At 33.9% G+C, this 22,601-nt stretch overlaps 1 protein-coding gene and 1 pseudogene across 3 annotated transcripts in view; one reads left to right on the top strand and one right to left on the bottom strand.

Moving 5' to 3' along the window:
* The window catches only part of TAOK1 (TAO kinase 1), a 145,881-nt gene that overhangs the window by 108,030 nt on the left and 15,250 nt on the right, over window positions 1–22,601 (top strand). For all 3 annotated transcript variants that reach the window (XM_023530556.1, XM_023530557.1, XM_011359929.2), the window contains 6 exons: window positions 2,136–2,372; window positions 3,866–3,994; window positions 13,559–13,762; window positions 15,637–15,876; window positions 19,437–19,649; window positions 20,536–20,718. In XM_023530556.1, the coding sequence (XP_023386324.1) occupies window positions 2,136–2,372; window positions 3,866–3,994; window positions 13,559–13,762; window positions 15,637–15,876; window positions 19,437–19,649; window positions 20,536–20,718 (1,206 nt within the window). The remainder of the gene's footprint in view (window positions 1–2,135; window positions 2,373–3,865; window positions 3,995–13,558; window positions 13,763–15,636; window positions 15,877–19,436; window positions 19,650–20,535; window positions 20,719–22,601) is intronic.
* On the bottom strand, window positions 7,666–7,784 carry LOC111739543 (annotated as a pseudogene).

Genomic DNA, 22,601 nt, shown 5'->3' with positions numbered 1-22,601 from the left:
TTTTTTTAATCCATTCTTCTATTGATGAGCATTTGGCTTGAATCCCATTTTGTGCTATTACACACAAAGTTGTAATAAATGTTCTTGTACAATCTTTATGTGAACATGATGTTTTAATTTCTTTTTGGTTAATACCCAGGGTAGAATTGCTGAGTCATAGGGTATAAGTATGTTTCATTTCATAAGAAATTGTCATTTTTCCAAAATGGTTGTACCATTTCACATTCCCATTAGCAGTATGTTATAGTTCCAGTTGGTCCATATCCTCTCCAGCATTTGGCATTGTCAGCCTTTTTTATTTTAGCCATTCTAGTTGGTATCAAATGGAATCTCATAGTGTTGTGGTTTTTTTTTTTCGTTTTTTTTTTTGCATTTCCCTGTAACTAAAGATGTCACCACAGTAAGCACCTTTGCATGTGCTAATTGTCCATTCATATGTCTTCTTGAGTGAAATGTCTCTTCAAGTCTTTTACCTGATTTCTTACTCATTTTTTTCATATAGATTTGTAGGAGTTCTTTATGTAGTCTGAGTACAAGTATTAGATCTCATAGATATTTTGCAAATATTTTTCCCATCTGTGATTTACCTATTCTTTTTTCTTACTGTTGTCTTGATGAGAAACTTTTTTTAGTTTTAAAATTCAATTTAAACAACCCAGTTAAAAAATGGATAAAGGATTTAAATAGACATTTCTCCAAATAAGATAAACAAATGGCCAACAAGCACATAAAAAGATGTTCAACATAATTAGTCATTAGTAAAATGCAAATCAAAACCACAATGAGGTACCACCTCACATCCACTAGGATGGCTATTTAAAAAAACAAACAGACAAACAAACGGAAAATAACAAGTGTTAGAGAACTTGTGGATAAATTGGAACTCCTGTATATTGCTGGTAGGAATGTAAAATGGTTTGCCTGTTGTGGAAAAGAGTTGATTATTCCTCAAAAAGTTAAATGTAGAATTATCATATGACCCAGCAATTCTCCTTCAAGGTATATGCCCAAAAGAATTGAAAACAGGTACTCAAACAAGTGTATGTGTATACATATTTATAGCAGTACTGTTCACAATAGCTGAAACGTGGGAACAACACAAATATCCATCAATGGATGTATAGATAAACAAATTATGGTATATATATACAATGGAATTTATTCAGCTATAAAAAGGAATGAAGTACTGATACATGATATTACAACATAAATGAACCTTGAAAACATGATAAATGAAAGAAGCCAGACATAAAAGGTCACATATTATATGATTCTATTTATATGAATACCCAGGACAGATAAATCCATAGAGACAGAAAACAGATTAGTGGTTACCAGAAGTGGAGAATGGGGAGCAACTGCATTACAGATATAGGGTTTTCTTCTGAGGTGATAAAAATATTTTGTAACTAGATAGAGTTGGTGATTGCATAACATGTGAATATACTAAATGCTACTGAGTTGTTCACTTTAAAATGATTAATTCTATGTGAATTTTACCTCAAAAAATCCAATTTATGCATTTTTTCTTTGTAGTCTCTGCTTTTTGTGTACTGTCCAAGAAATATTTGCCTACTCCAAGGTCATGAAGATATTCTATGTTTTCTTCTGCTTTTTGATTCTGGGTTTAATGTTAAGGTTAAGTGATTCTGTTCAAATTAATTTTTGTGTATGGAATGATATAGGAGTCAAGGTTTATTTATTTATTTTTATTCAGAGGACTAGTTGTTTTGGCTAGATTTGTTAAAAACACTTTCCCTTCCTCTTTGAATTAACTTTTGGTAGAAAATCAGTTGACTGAATATGTATGGGTCTGTTTCTAGATTTGATTTGTTCCTTTGATCTTTTCAGCCTATCCTTAACAACCATACCAATTTGATTATGGAAGTGTACGTCTCCCAACTTTTTTTTCTCTTCAAGATTGTTATGGCTATTCTGGGTTCTTTACATTCCCATATAAATTTTAGAACCAGCTTGTCTATTTGTTTAAAAGACTTACTAGAAATTTAACTGGAAACTGCTAGCTGGGATATCTTACTTTACTTGCCTATTTAGTTAATAGTACAGTGGTCTCAAATGCTGTAAGAAAGTTTTGCTTTGTTTTATTCTTTTCTTTCCATCGTTTGTTTGTCTAGGTTACCAGGCAAATGCAAGAACATGAGCAGGACTCCGAGCTTAGAGAACAGATGTCTGGCTATAAGAGAATGAGGAGACAACATCAAAAGCAGCTGATGACTCTAGAAAATAAGTTAAAGGCTGAGATGGATGAACATCGCCTCAGATTAGACAAAGATCTTGAAACTCAGCGTAACAATTTTGCTGCAGAAATGGAGAAACTTATCAAAAAACATCAGGCTGCTATGGAAAAAGAGGTGGCTAATTTAGTATTATTATTTTTCCAAAAATAATCATCTTAGAATTAATCAAGGTAGCATTTTGATGTTAGGGTATCTGTTCTCTTGAACCAAGCAAATCATTTGGGGAAAGGGAGAAATATTAACATAATGTGTTATAATATCAAATACTAAGTCTGGGAACCAATAGACAAGGGATCATTTCCTGACACTTGATAGTTTTATAGTGTTACAGTGGTGAGTCATTCAACTGTTCTAGGCCTCAGGTATCTTGGTTATTTGAGGAGTTTGATAGATTACCCATTAAGAAGTGGTTTAGGTCTCAAAAAATCATTCATAATTCTCTGTGGTCTCAAAAAAACCTTCATAATTCTCTGTGTATTTTTCATAAACGTTTTGAAATTTATAGCAGGATTTTTTGTCAGAGTAATTGAAGATTATTATAATATACACAGGGCATGTTAGAGGTTATAAATTAAGAGAGATTAAGATTTAGCCCATTTGTTTATTTACAAATAAGTATCATTCTATTATATGATAAAGGTGCATTTTTAAGGATTCTTCTTATGTGAAACCTTTTCTTCTGTTTTTGGTGTCCCATCTGTTTCATTTTATTTTGATAGTCACGTTTTTCAAGTAAAATGTAAGCTCAGTATATTCATACAATATCATCAAATATGTCTGGCTATTGAACATTGAGGAATTATCATAGCTATTCTGTCCACCCTTGCTCCCAGAAAAAAACCACTCTCTCACTATGGTAGAGAACTTGGCAAAATAATTTATGGTGTAAATAAATTTTGATTCTGAAATAATTTGGTGAAAGAATGTACAAATATTTAGAATCCTGTTGGGCATTGGGTAGTATTTTTAATAACTTAGAAAGAAATAGAAACTAACGTATTTAGGAAAGCAATTCATGAAACAGATTTGTTTAAAAAATATGCGTGCATAGAAAAAATTAGGAAAGGTATGCACCAAAATGTTTATTTTGGTCATCTCTGGGTACTAAAATCATATAAGATTTTTATTCTTTGTGTTTTTCTGTATTTCTTAAATGTTCTACAATGGATATGCATTGCATATATAATCATAAATAATATATATTTAACAGTTTTATATTATTTAATATATGTTGGTCATTTAATATACAAATAAATCTAGATAAAAGATAATAATTTAATTATATTTTTAGATAAATATATATTTGTTTAGTTTTAGTGGGGGGAGGGCATACTCTTGTTAAATAAAAAAAACGTGAAAACTTTTGAACTGTTAAAGGTCAGCATTTTAAAGGTGAGTTCCGTTTTACTGGTTCTCTAAAATTCAAATAATAAAGATGCTGAGTAATACTTAATAATTTTTTGAGAGTTCTTAATTTGGTAATGCTCATAATGATTTTATGTTCTTGGGGGAAGGAGAATAAAGGTATCCTTGGTGAAAAGTATTAAACTGCTGCTTTGAATCTTATCTACTTAACTAATTTGATCCATTTTTAAAATTTCTTAAAGGCTAAAGTGATGGCCAATGAAGAGAAAAAATTCCAGCAACATATTCAGGCCCAACAGAAGAAAGAACTAAATAGCTTTTTGGAGTCCCAGAAAAGAGAATATAAACTTCGAAAAGAACAGCTTAAGGAGGTACTTATTTTATAAAATTTTCAAGCCAAGTTATCTGATTCTTGATTACGTCCAAATGTTGATCAACTCAAAGAACCATTAATAAATTTCTTTTCTTTTTTTAAAGATTTTTATTAAAATATATCTAACATACAATATTGTATTAGTTTCAAGTATATTCCACAGTCATTCAACATTTATATACCTAAAGAAGTGAACACCATGATAAGTCCAGCAACCATCTGATATCATACAACACTATCACAATATTTTTTAATATATTCCCTATGCTGTACATCACATCCTCATGACTTATCTTTTTTTTACCTGGAAGTTCAAACCACTTATTCCCCTTCACTCCCCCCTTTTCGCCTTTTTTTGATTTTTCAATTATAGTAGACATTCAATATTATTCTATATTAGTATCAGGTATACAGCATAGTGGTTAGACATTTATATAATTTACAAGGTAATTCTCCTGACTAGTACCTACCTAGCACTATACATAGTTATTTTCATATTATTGACTATTATTCTCTATACTTTACTTTACATCCCTATGACTGTTTCATAACTACCAATTTGTAATTCTTAATCTCTTTACCTTTTTTGCCCCACCTCCAGCCCCCTCCTTTCTGGCAACCATCAGCTTGTTCCCTGCATCTATGAATCTGTTTCTGTTTTGTTTCTTTCTTTTGTTCTTTAGATTCCACATATAAGTATGGTATATCATATCGTAGTTGTCTTTGTCTGACTTGTTTCACTTAGCATAATACCTTCCAGGTCTATCCATGTTGTCACATATGGTTAGATTTCATTCTTTTTTATGGCCAAGTAATAGTCCATTGTATATATATTACCACTTCTTCTTTATCCAGTTGTCTATTGATTGCACTTAGGTTGCTTCCATATCTTGGCTATTGTAAATAATGCTGAAATGAACATAGGGGTATGTATAGCTTTTCAAATTAATGTTTTAGATTTCTTCAAATTAATACCCAGAAGGGAATTGCTGGGTCATAGTTAGCAGTTCTGTTTGTAATTTTTAGAGCAACCTCCATACTGTTTTCCATAGTGTCTGCACCAGTTTGCAGTCGCACCAGCAGTACATGAGGGATTCCCTTTTCTCCACATCCTTGCCAACACCTGTTGTTTTTTGATTTATTGGTAATGTCTATTCTGACAGGTGCAAGGTAAAATTTATTATGGTTTTAATTTGCATTTCTCTGATGACTAGTGTCATTGTGCAGCTTTTCATATGTCTATCGGCCATCTGTATGTCCTCTTTGGAGAAATGTCTTTTTGGGTCTTCTGCCCAGTTTTAATTTCTAGTTTTTTTAGTGTTAAGTTGCTTGAGTTCTTTATAAAATTGGGATATTAACTCCTTAATCAGCTGTATCATTGGTGAATATCTTCTCCCATTCATTAGGTCGTCTTTCCATTTTATTGATGTTTTTCTTTGCTGTAAAAACCTTTTAATTTGATGTAGTCCCATTTGTTTTTTTGTTGTTCTTTTTGTTTTCCTTGCTCAAGGCAACATATCAGAAAAAATATTACTAAGAGCAATGTCAGAGAGTTTACTGTCTTTTTCCTCTATGAGTTTTATGGTTTCAGTTCTTACATTTAAGGCTTTAATCCACTTTGAATTTATTTTTGTATATGATGTAAGAAGGTGATCTAGTTTTATTTTTTTTGCATGTATCCAGTTTTCCCAACACCATTTATTGAAGAGACTGTCTTTACCCCATTGTATTTTCTTTCTTCCTTTGTTATAAATTAAGTGACTAAGGCATGGGTTTATTTATGGACTCTCTATTCTGTTCCATTGTCTTGTGTGTCTGTTTTTATGCTGCTACCATGCTGTTTTGATTGCTATAGCATTGTAACATAGTTTGATATCTCCAACTTTATTCTTCTTTCTCAAGATTGCTGTGGTTATTCAGGGTCTTTAATGGCTCCATATAAATTTTAGGATTATTTGTTCAAGTTCTGTTAAAAATGCCATTCGTATTTTGGTAGGGATTGAATTGAATCTACAGATTGTTTTGGGTAGTATGGACATTTTAACGATGTTTATTCTTCCTATCCATATGCACAGTATATTTTCATTTATCTGTATTTTCTTCAGTTTCTTTCTTCAATGTCTTATAATTTTCCAAGCATAAGTCTTTTACCTCTTTGGTTAAATTTATTCCTGGGTATTTTTTTTTTTTTTACAATGTAAATGGGATTGCTTTCTTAATTTCTCTTTCTGATAATTCACTATTGGTATATAGGAAAGCAACTGATTTCTGAATGTTAATTTTGTATCCTACTTTACTGAATTCATTTATCAGTTCTAATAGTTTTTTGATGGAATCCTTAGGATTCTCTCTATATAGTATCATGCCATCTGCAAATAATGACAGTTTTACTTCTTTCTAATTGGGCTGCCTTTTATTTCTTGTGTGATTAATGTGGCTAGGACTTTCAATACTATATTGAATGAAAGTGTTGAAAGTGGGCATCCTTGTCTTGTTTCTGATTGTAAGGAAAACACTTTTAGCCTTTCACTGTTGAGTATGATTTTAGCTCTGGGTTTGTCATGTATGGTTTTTATTATATTGAGGTATGTTCCCTCTGTTTCCACTTTCCTGGGAGTTTATCATAAATGGATATTGGATTTTGTCAGACTTTTTCTGCATCTATTGATATGATCAATAGATGAGTTTTATTCTTCATTTTGTTTACTATATCACATTAATTGATTTGTGGATATTGAACAAGCCTTTCATCCCTGGAATAAATCATTTGATTATGGTGTATGATCTTTTTAATGTATTGCTGAATTTGTTTTGTTAGTATTTTGTTGAGGATTTTAGTATTTTGTTGAGGATCTTATGTTCATCAGGGATGTTGGCCTATAATTCTCTTTTTTTGTAGTGTCTTTGGCTTTGCAATCAGGATAATGGTGGCCTCGTGAAATGAGCTTGGGACCCTTTCATCCTCTTGAATTTTGGGCAATAGTTTTAGAAGGATAGATGTTAATTCTTCTTTTAATGTTTGGTAAAATTCACCTGTGAAGCTATCTAGCCTGACTTTTGTTTGTGAGAAGTTTTTGATTGCTGATTCTATTTTGTTAGTAGTGATCAGTCCGTTCAGATTTTCTATTTGTTCTTGATTCAGTCTTGGAAGATTGTATGTTTGTGGGAATTATCCATTTCTTCCAGATTGTTGAATTTCTTGATAGATAATTATAATATTTCCTTATAATCCTTTGTATTTCTGTGGTATCAGTTGTCACTTACCTCTTTCATTTCTAACTTCGTTTATTTGGATCCTCTTTTTTTTCTTGATGAGTCTGGTTAAAGGTTTATCAATTTTGTTTGTCTTTTCAGAGAACCAGCTATTGGTTTCATCGATCTTTTGTATTGTTTTATAAGACTATTTTGTTTATTTCTGCTCTGATCTTTATTTCCTTCCATCTACTAACTTTAGGCTTTGTTTGTTTTTGTTTTTCTTTTTCTGGTTTCTTTAAGTATAAGGTTAGATTGTGTTTATTTGAGATTTTTTTTGTTTCTTGAGGTAGGTCTGTATTGCTGTGAATTTCCTTTGGATTGCTTTCACTGTGTTTCATAAATTTTAGTCATGTTTTTATTTTCATTTGTCTCAAGATATTTTTTTTATTTCTTTTTCTTTTCTTTTTTTTTTAATACCTGCAGCACCTGGTCTTCCTAGGTGGTCTCCCATCCAAGTACTAACCAGGCCCAACCTTGCTTAGCTTCCAAGAATAGACGGAATTGGGCGTGTTCAGGGTAGCATGGCTGTAGATTTATTTCTTTCTTGATATCATTGTTAACCCATTCATTGTTTAGTAGTGTGTTATTTAGCCTCCATGTGTTTGTGTGTTTTATCCATTTTTTTCTTGTTATTGGTTTCTAGTTTCATACCATTGTGATCAGAGAAGATGCTTGATATGATTTCAGTCTTAAATTTATTGAGACTTGTTTTCTGGCCTAACATGTGGTCTGTATTGAAAAGAATGCATATTCTGCTGCTTTGGTGTGAAGTGCTCTAAAAATATCAGTTAAATCCATCTGATCTAATGTGTCATTTAAGACCACTATTTTCTCATTGACTTTATATCTGGAAGATTTATCCCTTAATATCAGTGGGGTGTTAAAGTTCCCTACTATGAATGTATTGCCATCAGTCTCGCCCTTTATATTAGTTAATATTTGCTTTATTTATGTGCTCCTATTTTTGGTACATAAATGTTCACAAGATTTATTTCCTCTTGTTAGATTGATCCTTTTATCATTATGTAATGTCCCTCTTTGTGTCTTAATATAACCCTTCTTTTGGTTTCCGTTTTCATGAAATACCTTTTTCCATCCCTTTACTTTCTGTGTGTGTTTTTTGACTCACACGTTGAAAGTATGTCTGAAGTATGTCTTTTGTAGACGGCATATGTATGGGTCTTGTTTTCTTATCCATTAAGCTACCCTATGTCTTTTGATTGGAGCATTTAATCCATTTACACTTAAAGTGATTATTGATAGGTACATAGTTATTGCCATTTTATTATTCATATTTATGTTTCCTTTTTTGTTTATCCCCTCCCCCCCCTTCTTCTTAAGAAGTCCCTTTAACATTTCTTGTAATACTAGTTTGGTGGTGATGAATTCCTTTAGCATTTTCTTGTCTGGGAAGCTCTTTATATTGCCTTTAATTTTAAATGACAGCCTTGCTTGGTAGAGTAGTCTTGGTTATAAAAAAGTTCCTTGCTTTTCATCACTTTGAATATTTTGCGCTATCCTTTCTGGTCTACAAAGTTTCTGTTGAGAAATCAGCTGACAGTCTTACAGGGGCTCCTTTGTAGGTAACTAACTGCCTTTCTCTTGCTGCTTTTAAGATTCTTTGTTTTTGACCTTTTGCATTTTAACTATGATGTGTCTTCATGTGGACCTCTTGGTTCATCTTGTTTGGGATTCTCTCTACTTCCTGAACTTGTATGTCTGGTTCTTTCGCCAGGTTAGGGAAGTTTTCAGTCATTATTTCTTCAAATAGGTTCTCAAAACCTTGTTCTCTCTCTTCTCCTTCTGGTACCGCTATGATGCAAATGCTGTTACACTTGATGTTGTCCCAGAGGTCCCTTAAACCAAGGGTCCCCAACCCCAGGCCGTGCACCAGTACAGGTATAGCCTGTTAGTAACCAGGCCGCACAGCAGGAGGTGAGCAGCAGGTGAGCAAAGCTTCATCTGTATTTGTAGCCGCTCCCCAGCACTAGCATCACCACCTCAGCTCCACCTTAGATCATCAGGCATTAGAGTCTCAGGAGTACTGGTCCCTGGTGCCAAAAAGTGTGGGGACCAGAGCCTTAAACGGTCCTCATTTCTTTTTTTTTTTTTTTTTTTTTTTTCTGCTGTTCTGATTGGATGTTTTCTTCTCCCTTATCTTCCCAACTGCTGACTTGATCCTCTGCTTCATCCAATCTGATGTTGATTCCTTCTTGTGTATTCTCCATTTCAGTTATTGTATTCTTCATTTCTGACTGGTTCATTTTTATGATTTCTATGCTTTTTTTTTTTTTATAGTTGCTATCTCTTTGTTGAAGTGCTCACTAAGTTCCTTAAGCATCCTTATAACCATTGTTTTGGACTCTATATCTGGTAAATTGCTTGCTTCCATTTTGTTTCGTTTTTTTCTGGAGTTTTCTCCTGTTCTTTCACTTGTGACATGTTTCTTTGTTTCCTCATTTTGGCTGCCACTCTGTATTTGTTTCTGCTATGTCTCCCAGTCTTGGCAGACCTTACGTACTAGGTGCCCTTTGGGGCCCAGAGGCACAATCTTCCCAATCACCTGAGTCAGGTGTTCTAGAAGTGTCCCTTGTGTGGGTTGTGTGTGACCTGTTGTAGGTAAGCTTTGATTGCTGTTGGCATATCAGTGGATGGAACTGACCCTCGGTCTGACTGGTTATGAGAATTGGCCATGCCCACAGCATACAAACTACTCTGTGAGGGCTGACCCCATGAAATGGGATTTGTCTCAGAGGACTCTAGTGTATACCATTTGTGGGGCTAATCAGGTGGTGATCTTTTATGGTTTGAAGCTGGCCACCAGGTGTGCTGGTTCTGGGGCTTCTTAAAAGGAGCGCCTGTACAGACCAAGGTCAGCCACTGCCTTTGCCTGGTCCAGGGCTACCTGGTAGGAGCTACAAAGAGATTCACAGTTGGTCACTGCCTGTGCTTGACTTGGAGGTGCCACTCTGTGGACGAAGCCACTCTGTGAATCAAGGCCAGCTGTCACCAGTACTGGGCTTGGGGCAGCTAAGCTAAAGGCCCATTGATCCCCTAGGCCCGTTACTGCCTGCCACCTGTCCATAAGGCTCAGCTGCTGAAGGAACCTCAGGTGATATAGGAGTTGTGTGGAGCAGGATCTTGAGGAGTCACCAGTGTAGGGCGAGTAGTGTTCAATGGGTTAATGCAGATTCAGATTTGGCACCTATGCTGAGCCTGGGGCCCCTTTGCAAAAGTCTGAAAGCCCACCGAGGCCAGCCACCTCTGACCCACTGTGGGCCTGCGGGAACCCCTGAGAGTTGTCCAAGAAAAACTGCAATGCTGGCGAACAACAGCTACCTGCCAGCCACAAAAGAAAAGCCTCTGGCATTGCTAAGTTGGGTGGGGCAGAGTCCTGGGGAGTCACCAGGGTGGAGTGAGCTGAGCTCACCAGGCCAAGAGAAATTCACATCTAGCCGAGGGGGGAGGCGGGGGATGGTGGTGTGGGGCTCAACATGGAAACAGTGGCGGCTTTTCGTCTAGCCCTTGCCTAGAAGCCACACATTCAGTCTTTCCCTGTATGTCTTTGGCACCTTCCCACTTGCTATCCATCTGCAGAAGCTCAGGGTGAGTTCCTGGGAGTGAGGGAGTCTGTGCCCAGGCCCTTTAAGAGGATGCCTGGGTTTTCCAGCTGCCTTCTATCTTATCAAGGAGACAGAATCCCAACTGATTTTCACAGATGTTCTGTGGGCTGCTCTTCCCAGCACTGGTGCTCCAAGCTGGGGAACCCAGTGTGGGGCTGGGACCCCTCACTCTTCAGGGGGTACCTCTGCAGCCGAGATATCCCTCCTTTCTCAACTGCCACACATGGGAGAGGGGCCATCCCATTTTGCATATCTGCCACTCCTACCAGTCCCGGTGTGACTTCCTTATATCCTTAGTTATAGGACTTGTGTTCATCTAGTCTTCAGATGGTTCTTTAGGTTGATCATTCTGTATTTTAATTGTAATTTTAATGCTGTCATGGGAGGAGGCAAACATAGCATCTACCTACTCTGCCATCTTGAACTCCTTTTCATTATTTTTGCAATTACAGTTGATATTCAATATTATGTTAGTTTCAGTTGTATAACATAGTGGTTAGACATTTGTGTAACTTATGAAGTGATCTCTTTGCTAAGTCTAGTACCCACCTGGCACCATACATAATTATTACAATATTATTGACTATGTTCCCTATGCAGGATAAATTTTTCTTCTGTTGTTGTGGCCACTAAATGTATATCAGTTTGAATGAAGACATCAATTATAATCAATTACTTATTAGCGAACTGAGAATCTTCACTTGAGTAGGATCTATAATTATCTCCTGAAAATATAAATTACTTTATTTATAATAGCTTTTCTATCCATTTATTAAGTAACTGGCTCATTATAAATAAAAACATTTGAGCTGTGATAAAAAGTCACATATTTCTCTAAAAGTAAACCATACCTTCTTTCTTACTTTTGGCTCAGAAGATTATAACAATTTGTTCTTATTCTGATTTTAACATAGAATAAGGATAAGGGGCATATTTGCTCTTTAACAGGAGAACATGTTGATTATTTCTTTATGGCCATATGATTTCATATTCATTTGCCCTTTATAAGCTGCTCTCTTTAACTTCTTTTAAAAGCAGATATAGTTTAACTTTGAAGAAAGCCTCAATTGTTCCAAGGTAATTTCTGAAAGGGAGTAATTATTCAGGGTAGTGTTGAGGACATAAAAATGATATATTCCCTCTTACAGATTGATTGAAAATTTTAATCCATGTAATTAATTATTAGCACAGTGGTAAATTAATTGATCTTGATAACAGTAATCTCTTTGATGTTAATGCTTTTGTGTGTGTAGGAATTTGCCTTACAATCACGTAAATAACTTTTATTATGGACATATTAGTCACACAAGGACTTGCTATATATTCCCTGCCAAGTGAGCATCATTGACAAGATTTTCCAACTCTAAAGGGTGTAACCTGAAATATGTTCTCACGACTATAATACAGAAGCAAACTCTGTATTTGAACATTGAGTTTTAAAAGATTGTAAATAGGGTTTAAACAAATTTGTTTAAACTTTAAACAAATATTCAACAAAACGCAGTTCTATAGTTCTACTTCCCCTTGAAATGAAATTTTTGTTTTATAGGTACATTGGTTTAGATAATCCTTTAAGCATATAGCATATAGTCCTACTAATAAATTTATTTTCTTTTAGAAGCCAAGTTTATGTGTGTTTATTTAGTATAATGATTCTCTATATAGAGGAAGGATCATACTAGAGTCTTGGTGGGGATGTTCCCTGGCAAAAGTTTTGAAAAAGATACCCAGGTGATTCTCTATGTATGTCTCTCTTCCCATTGTGTACATACACATACAGTCTTACATTGAGAGCTACTGATTTATGTGCTTTCTGTTTTTATGTGTTTGAATATTTTATGAACTAAAGTTATAGAATTGGTCTTTTTCTCGAATACAGGGGAAGGACCATAAGGTTAGTAGTCTCTGAAAAATCATACTTAGGAAAGGTGATTTATATTCTGTGCTGATTTATATTCTGTGCAGTGTGGATGCTTTTTAGGTTGAAATTATACTATTAATTAGCATCCTAGGGTTTACCTCATTGAGTGTATCATCAGTGCTCTCATTTTGCCCAATATACATGCATTTCATTTAGGTAGTTTATGAGATGACATTTAAAATGCTGTAGAAAAACATTGGTTTTGATTTGTTCTGTAGTTCTTAATGTTCAATATTAAATACCATTCATAAGGAAGGTTTCTATTCTCTTATGTTTTGTTAATATTCAATTTAATTTCTAATGCTTTTATATTTAGTCCATCCATAATTTTGCCAAAAACTTAATGTTTAGACTGTCAAACCAAGAACTGAAACATAACTATTTTAGCCCTAAGTTTAATTCACATACGAGTTTTATCTGAAAGCACTGCCTTCGGTCTCAGGAAGCATTTAAAGAAAGATGTATTTTACTTCATTTACCAATCATTTTGTGCTTTTGAAGCTAGAAACTATCATAAATGTTACTGTACCAAGTTAAAAGGTATACATGCTTTCTAGTGTACACTTTTCTTTTCCTGTCCTACTTCATAGGTAATGCAAAGAAAGGGAAAGTATTACTTACCTCCTTAAGGTCATTGCCCTGCCTGAGCGTTTGAGAGGACACAGATAAAGTACTTTTATTTAAATTTACCAGATACCAAATGGTAGATTCATGTAGTTAATTTTTATGTATTTTGAACTAAGTTTTTTTTTTATGTTGCTAGGAGCTGAATGAAAACCAGAGCACTCCAAAAAAAGAAAAACAGGAGTGGCTTTCAAAGCAAAAGGAGAATATACAGCATTTCCAAGCAGAAGAAGAGGCTAATCTTCTTCGACGTCAGAGACAATACCTAGAGCTGGAATGCCGTCGCTTCAAGAGAAGAATGTTACTTGGGCGCCATAACTTGGAGCAGGACCTTGTCAGGGAGGTATGTTTGAATGATGTGAAATCAGAATATTTCCTGAAAAAAGGTCTGTCATATCCTAGCCTCAGAGTCTTTGTACTTGTACTTCCCTCTGCCTAAATCCCGTGATATAGATATGACTTGTTTTCTCCCTTCTTTCATATCTCTCTTCACATGTCACCTCCTCAGAAATGTCTTCCCTGATGACAAAATCCTTCTCCTTTTTTAAAATGTTCTTTGTACTTTTTCTTTTATATACACACACTTTTTTGGAGGAAGTCTCTCTCTCCTGCACCCCCTTAAGATAGAAATTATATGAAGTCACAGATTTTATTCAGGTCTTTGTATCCTAGTATCTGGCTCATAATAAGCATTTAACAAATATTATATTTATTTAAAAATAATAAATATTAAATCATTAATGAAAATTAATTTTTAAATGTGAGAAAATAAATTGGATAATTTAATGCCTTTTGATCTGAAATGGGTGTCATGAAGTGTGTTATTATTTAACACATTTAATAATCATGTAATTATTAATTGAGAAAATGTAGAAACTCTTATACCAATGAAATAAATAGTTGTTCTCATCAGAGATACCTATGAGCATAGGTAAATTTATTTCTAAGAGTGGCTTAAAATAAACTTTAAATATAGCATAATTGTTCACATTCACTAATAATTTAAAAATTCTTATTAAAAGTTACATCAGTTAGATAAGAACAATTTAAAAGATTGGTGACATCAAGTCCTAGTAGTGGCAAGGGGAAATGGGCAATGTTGGTAAGAATATAAATTGATATTGCCCTTTTGGAGCATAATTGAAAAGTAGCTTTTAAAATGTAGTATGCACGTATGCTTTTACCCATTAAATCCATTTCTAGAAATGTGTTCTGAAGAAATAATAACATGATTATATGATGCATCATGCATATTTATTGAATTTTATTTATAAAGCAAAAAATGGAAAAATTATGGTATTGCAAAACAGAAGCTTACTATGAAACTTAGAAAAAAATTTATATGTACTGATCTGATCTAGATATATGTCCATTATATTATTAGGTGAAGAAAGCACATTACATGCCTATAATATATATTATTATTCAGCTTTTAAAACTGTATGTTTTTATATAATAGATATATCATAATAAGGATAGAGAAGGTTGAGAAGCATTTATACCAACTGTTGGCCTCTGGAGAATGAGTTTGCAGAGGCAAAAGGGGCAAGTTTGACTTCTACATTTGTGTGTATTGTATATTTGTTCTTTTTAATCCGAAAAAAGAAATAATATTTATTGAGTATCATGTGCTAGGTATCATTTTGAGAACTTTCCATTTGCGAACTCATTTTATCCTCGCATTAACTCTAGAAAATAACTATTATTATTTCTGTTTGAGAAGTTATGAAACTGAAGCACAAGGACTGACCCAAGGACTTAATGCTCATAAGTAGCAGAAGCAGGAATTAGAATACAGGCAGAGCAGCTCTAGAGTCCATGTTCTTAATCACCACACTATAGTAGGTGTATTACATGTAGTAGGATTGAATAGTAAACTGAAGAAATTCAAAAGATGTCTTAGGAGCCCTCATCAGATATAAAATTAGGAAACAATAAAAGAAGGAAATACATTAAGCCTCTTGAGATAGATTTGGTATGTTTTAAGCTTACTGCATAAAATAGTATTAATGAATAGTAAATGAATAGAATATGGAAATCTGTGCTCCTAATTGCCCATTTACTACAGTGAAAGTCATAAAACTCTAATATTTACTATGAAGCCATTATTGAATAAGAGGATTACATCTATTTCTTAGTTAATCTGTTTCTTGGGATTTTTTTTCCTGGCATTATATAGCAGTAAAGTATACCTTTGTCTTTTGTGTTATGGATTAGGAATTAAATAAAAGGCAGACCCAAAAGGACTTAGAGCATGCCATGCTACTGCGACAGCATGAGTCCATGCAGGAACTGGAGTTCCGCCACCTCAACACAATTCAGAAGATGCGCTGTGAGCTGATCAGATTGCAGCATCAAACTGAGCTCACTAACCAGCTGGAATATAATAAGCGAAGAGAACGAGAACTAAGGCGAAAGCATGTCATGGAGGTTCGACAACAGCCCAAGAGCCTGAAGGTATCTTTAGTCTAAGCTTCTTGACAGGAAAAAGAGATAAAAGGCATCCATATAAACAGTAAAAGTCTTAAGACAGATAGATGTCTGTCATAAAGAAATTGACTATTTTCTTTCATTTTAAGTATATTTGGTTAGTTTTAATGTGGAGTAGCTGTAGCTAGAGACTTTTGCTTATGTATTTCTCAGCAGAGTACTCTAAAATGGCCATATTTTAACTATGAGAAGTGCCATAAATAAGAATCAAAATTCTTATTTTAAATGTACCCAGCTGTTCAGTGCTGATATTACATGTCACCATGCTAACTTGTTGGCTTCTCTCAGTTCCAAGTAATATAGTTTTGGAATGTTATTTGCTCTAAATATGATTTGTATGCAAAACAGATGCTTAAATTTCTTATCATTAGAGAAGCCAGTGAATGAAAAAATACCTTTTTAATTCTTCTCCCTTCATGGTCAATACTCATCTTAAGAGGAATAGTGGAATCATCTCAGGACTTTAAATTTTATATTTGCTCTGAATAGAGGAATTCATTCACATGGTATGAAATTTGAACGATACCAAAGCATCTTATAAAGTTAAAGGTCTCCCTCTCTCCCCTTGTCTCTTCAGCCACCTGGTCCAGCCCCATTCACCAAAGTCAACCAGAGTTAACAATTCCAAGAAATTTTCAAGTTTTATGACTTGTAATAAATATTTGAAGGAGTATAGTCATATGACTCTTAATAAACAAAAACCACCTACTCTATAGGCTACTAACCATATTATTGCCTCAATCTGTACATGTCTTCACATTTAAAATTTTTATTTATATCTAGTAAGGCCCAGATTCCATAGTATTTTCTTTTTTAAGCCCTTCTTTCTTTTCAAAACTATTTGATAATTAAACAATAAAACAATTCTTGGTCTGAAATGAATAACTGTCCTGGAATGAAGTGAAATTCATTCAGAGATATTCTAAGTCAAAATGTAGAAGCTACACCACATCCAGTGGTATCTCCAATTCCTACCCAATTCCAGTCAAACAAGCTGTTCTGAACAAATAAAGAAGAACAGCTGTTTTTCCCTTTGTTGTGAACCTGAGTAAAATTTCACTCTGCTGTGACTTCAAAACAGCTAATTAATATCATTTATAATGTAGCTTATGTTGACTACCCACATAACTTTTGTTAGTCATTACTTAGAAAAATTGCAATTCATAATGATTTTTCAGATTTATTTTGCCTTTTTAGTAGAGAAGTATGTAGTCTTCGGCTACAGAATAGATTTTTAAAACAATATGTCTGTGAAATTAACTATGGTTTTAAAGTCAGCAGCATCTAGAAGTAAACCATACTGAAAGCTTATTAGTTTTCTGTAGTTATACTGTAAATCTGATATGACTGCATTTCTCTGAGATAAATAGTTGTTTGATTTTTAACACTTAGAGTTTCCTGTTGGAGCCTTTTCAGTTTGAAAACTTGTACACACTAGTCTGATTTTTGCAGATACTACACAAAAAGTGAGGAGAATAATAATGTTTCACAATCATAGACTTTGGATAGAATGCCTCCTTCTGATGACAGATGAGCTCAAGAATTTCAATAAAAGAAATTGTTTTGTTAGTTTAGTAGAAAAGAAAATCACCATGTTCCTCTTAGTTGTGTATATCTATCTACTTACTCAATTTGAATAAAACAGACTATATTTTAACACCAAGTTATCCTATTTTTATGTATCTAAGAAGTAGTTACCTCTTCCAACTTTCTCCAAGATTTTAAAGGTGGGTAGGGGAGCTACAGTTTGAGCATTTAAGTTGACTAAGATTTGTTGGGGTTGGAGTACCGTTTCTATGAAATGTGTTGGGTAAACACCTATTGCCTGCTCTGCTGTTTCTTCATTGGCCATCCAACTGGTGCTTTGTCAGTGTTAAATGAGTAGAAACAACTAACTTACATTCATCTTGCTTTCACTGAGTCAAACACTGAGGGATATAGTTTATTCTTGGTATAAGTATTATCCTTCTTGTTGAGGAAAAAATTCCTATATGAAAAAATGGATGTTAGCTGAGCCTATTATAATTTCACAATATATGTAAATCAAACCATCATGTTCTATACCTTAAACTTACTTATACAGTGATATATATCAATTTTTCAGTAAAACTGGGAAAAAATCATTAAGTGGAAAGAAATTATTTTCAAGGAGTCCTTTTTTTTCTCATTAGGCTAATGATATGGAATGATTATAGTTATCTTGGCACAATATTTAAAAAATAAAAAAATTTAAAGGAGTGGAGGCTACTATACAGAGGCAGAAGACAATGTCTAAATTTCATTGTTCCGTTCCTGGCTAACTTGGAAGAGTTTTTTTAACTGAGGGCAGTATTTAAGAGCCATGCTATTAAGCATAGCTAAGCCAAAAGTTTCTCTTTCTAGCTAGACATTTATTGACCCTTCACAGAATAAAGGTATATGACCATGACTTAGTGCCTCAGTTGGTATAAAATATGGAAAGGTTATATTTGATGGTATAGAATGGGTGGGGGAGGCAAACAACTACTTCCTTGACAAGTGTATTACTTTGGTCATATATGCATTCGTTGCACACTGAATCAACCAATTAATATCTGGTGATATTTATATTAAGGTATAATTTCAACTGTAGGTTCTGCCTTAGTGTAGTAAATGAATATATTCTCACCAGTAGGCTTGATCAGTACACCTTATAGAAACATATTTCACCTTATTAAGTTTTGTTAAAACCTGAGTTCATGGGATGCCTAACCTATGATTAACCAAAAACTAAAGCCAAAATTCTTATGTCTCTGAACTCAAATTATTTTATCACAGAAATGTTTATGTAGTTCATGTTTATCATCACCCCAAGAAGGGTCGTCCCCTCCCTTGCCCATAACTTTTGTTTGACATTTGAAAGATTAGTTAACTCTACTGACTTTCAAGTTTTTGGTTGCAGAGTTAAAGAGTAAACTATTACTAAATATGTTTCTACCTAGTTTATTCCCTTAAGATAAAGACCAATTGTAACAACAGTATTAGTTACTAATACCTAATTTTTATGGGGTCTGTCATAGACTATGAAGTTGGATTGAGATTGTTATTGGAGCAAAGTATCTCAGATAAGGAACAAAGTAAATATGCTTATTTAATGCCTCAGAGTCTGATACAATATTGTCTGGCCATATCTACTTTTATATCTACTACATTTATATAGTGCTTTTATGTCTACTACATTTAATGCATGAAAAGAGATTTAATTTTCTATCAATATATACAGTAATCAAAACAAAATTTTATATTTACTCAAGTCACTAAACTTACTAGCAAAATGAGTATTGCTTGAAACCCTGTGATAAATGAGGTGCTTGGTATTCTCATGATTTAAGAGTTTTGTTATAAAAAAGTATATAGAATTCAGTGGTTTGACCCAGTACCTGCAACCTTGTGATCTGACCTTTTTGTTTATTCTCCCCTTTCTTTAAGTAGTGTTTGTTTTCATGTAAGCATAAGATATACCAAATACCATATGTTAATATTATATACATCTATTTTTTTCTTCCTAGTCTAAAGAACTCCAAATAAAAAAGCAGTTTCAGGACACTTGCAAAATCCAAACCAGACAGTACAAAGCATTAAGAAATCACCTACTGGAGACTACACCAAAGAGTGAGCACAAAGCTGTTCTGAAACGTCTCAAGGAGGAGCAGACCCGGAAGTTAGCCATCTTGGCTGAGCAGTATGACCACAGTATTAATGAAATGCTGTCCACACAAGCTGTGAGTTAATTTTATTTAGACAAAACAATTCAGCATCCCTTTCTTTCTGCCATCTGAATAAAATCCCAGCAATTAAAATATTAGTTGAAAGTGATAGCTCTTCTACAGCTTGGGAAATAGTGGTAGTATTTCGTATTCTTCCTGTTCTCAGCATTGCTTGGAAGCAGACATCATATTTGTAGAATTCTCATTGATCCATTTAGGCACGAAGTTCTAAATAAGCTTTCTGCTGGTACCTCTCATGTTTAGTACATATCCCAACAGCTTATGAAGGTTAGAACAGCAGCATTGTTAAGCATTGGGCAAAAAATACTAATTGAAAATCCAAATGGTCACATTTGAGTGCTAATATAAAATATTGTCTATATGAGCATTGTAAACTTTTTCTTAAGGGCCAGATAGTAGGTATTTTAGGCTTTGTGGGCCAGGAGGCAAAATTGATGATATTCTGTAGGTACTTATATAGCCATTTAAAATTTCAAAGTGTAAAGACCATTCTTAACTAGTGGGCTGTTTAAAACACACGCATGCGCGCAGGCACTCAGCTGCCCAGGTTTGGCACATAGGCTGTAGTTTTGCTAGTCCCTGTTTTGCACTTATTTCCATTGAAGAAAAGAGATTCAGAGTCTTATATCACCTAATCAGATTCTAAATATGTCTTAAGAAAAATATGGTTATTTAGGCATGCTCCAAATAGCTTATGATAACGTTATCTTTATGTCACCATGGGTTACTGTGCCATCCTTTTTCAGAGATGTTTACTCTAAGATACAAGAGAGAACAATCACGTATCCTACAAGAGTAATCTGTCTTCTCTCACACTCTTTTCCATAGGTCATGAATAGATAGCTCACAGTAGGATATATCTGTTTTCTTTCTGTTTCAGCTGCGTTTGGATGAAGCACAGGAAGCAGAGTGCCAGGTTTTGAAGATGCAGCTACAGCAGGAACTGGAGCTGTTGAATGCATATCAGAGCAAAATCAAGATGCAAGCCGAGGCACAACATGATCGAGAGCTTCGGGAGCTTGAACAGAGGGTCTCCCTCCGTAGGGCACTCTTAGAACAAAAGGTATAAGTAATAGAAGGAAGGTAATTGTGCTTGTATGTGCTTTCTTCAGAAACATTTTATAAACATATTTTCATATTGACAGAGGTGGCATTAGACTGTTTTCACAATACTATATTTCCTTAATTCTAGTTTTGGTAGTGGTTTTCTTTTTATTTAAAATTATTGATTCAGAAATGAACCTTATAATGAGTTCTAGACATCAAGGGAATGTAATTAAGTGGTAATTGCTAGAAGAAGGATATGGATTATGTGAAGATAGTTGAATTGTGAGATAGTAACTCTGGCTCCATGTTCCTCACTTTTGCGTACCTAGCTCTACCTAAGGATATTGGAGAAAAACTTGGATAGTGAAGAAAAAGAACCTTAGTAATTGCCTGTCAGAGGCAGGGACAAAGGATCAGGAATGTATACTTTAGTTATACATCCTGGGCCTGGAACTATACAGATTGGTGGAAGATTACTAGATGACAGAAGGTAAAAAACCAGTTCCACACAGTTGAAAAGTCAGGCTGAAAATGTTACTTTCAGATGTATTTTTTTTTTTTAATTCTTTTTTTATTTGTCAGATGCATTAGAGAATAGAACTAATCACCAAATTCATTTCTATCCTTTAAGATACTTAGGGGGTGTGTGTGTGTGTGTGTGTGTGTGTGTGTTTAAAGGGTGATGGGCAGAAGATTTTGATAGAGAAAGAGGAAAGGTATTTGTTAGGATGTAGTAGAATATCAGTTGTATCCATGATTCAAAGCTATGTTTTAGAATTCCTGAGATTTAACTTCCTAATAGCTGATACAGTCTTAGGTCCATTAATCCATTATAAATTAATACTTACCTAATGGTCTTGCCTACTAAAAGTTGTCATTGTTTCTGGACCATTGGCTCATAGATTTCCTCTATTTCCTACAGTTCTTATGATAAAGATAGAATGTCTTATTAAATTAAAAAATATACTTTTAAAAAGCCCACCTAAATAGTATGTTATTGTTTCTCTGGCACAGTTATCTTTATTACTGCCTTCTTTGAGAGGTATTTGATTCTAAAAATTATTTCAATTATATTCAAGATGGAAAGAGAAACATAAACATTTTGAGAAAAATTGTCCCATGTACAGATTCATAAATCTGATTCTAACTTTCATATTTAAAATTCAATCCAAAGTTTTGTCTCTAATGCTTCAAAATTATTACTAAAAGAAAAACTCCCTATAGTATTTCAGGAATAGCATTGTGAGAGAAATATTGGTACTTGTAAAATATATTTGTGTTTTTAGCTCCACCTTGTGGAGTCATTTCACTATATGAAATGACTAATCAGTGCTAGTCATTTCACTACATGAATGACAGTGCTAGTCATTTCACTATATGAACCAAAGCCTGCATGTTCTACAAAGCCTAATAAAATGTGAGTATAAAACTGATACTCATTGGTGAAGGTGATGTGGCACTCTCATGCATTCTTATTAAATTTTGGAAAGTAATTTGGAAGTCTGTACTGAGCTTTGGAAATGTTAAGTATTTAAGACTTAGAATTCTAGGGAAAAGAAATCCAAAATATGGGGGGAAATATGCATAAATATGGTAATTACAGCATATTTTATAATGGCTTAAAACATCTAACTATCTAAAATAGAGAGATAAGGAGTATTTGAGATCTTGCTCCCAACATATGTTGTCAGTTTGGGCTCAGATAAAGTCATAAAAATTCAGAAATAAACAAATGAATAAAATAGAGAGATAATTATGTAATTATGGCCAAGCCACTAAATAAAATATCATTCAGCCCTTTATATGATGGCTACAAAGACAGTTTTACTATGACTATGTTGAATATGGTAACACATTATGATGAATAAAATAAAAAAGAGATCACCTTAAAGATCTTTG

The sequence above is a fragment of the Pteropus vampyrus genome, unplaced genomic scaffold (assembly GCF_000151845.1).
Source record: "Pteropus vampyrus isolate Shadow unplaced genomic scaffold, Pvam_2.0 Scaffold50, whole genome shotgun sequence".
Lineage (NCBI taxonomy): Eukaryota > Metazoa > Chordata > Mammalia > Chiroptera > Pteropodidae > Pteropus > Pteropus vampyrus.
Note: the sequence above shows the minus strand (reverse complement) of the source record. Positions and strands in the feature narration are given on the sequence as shown.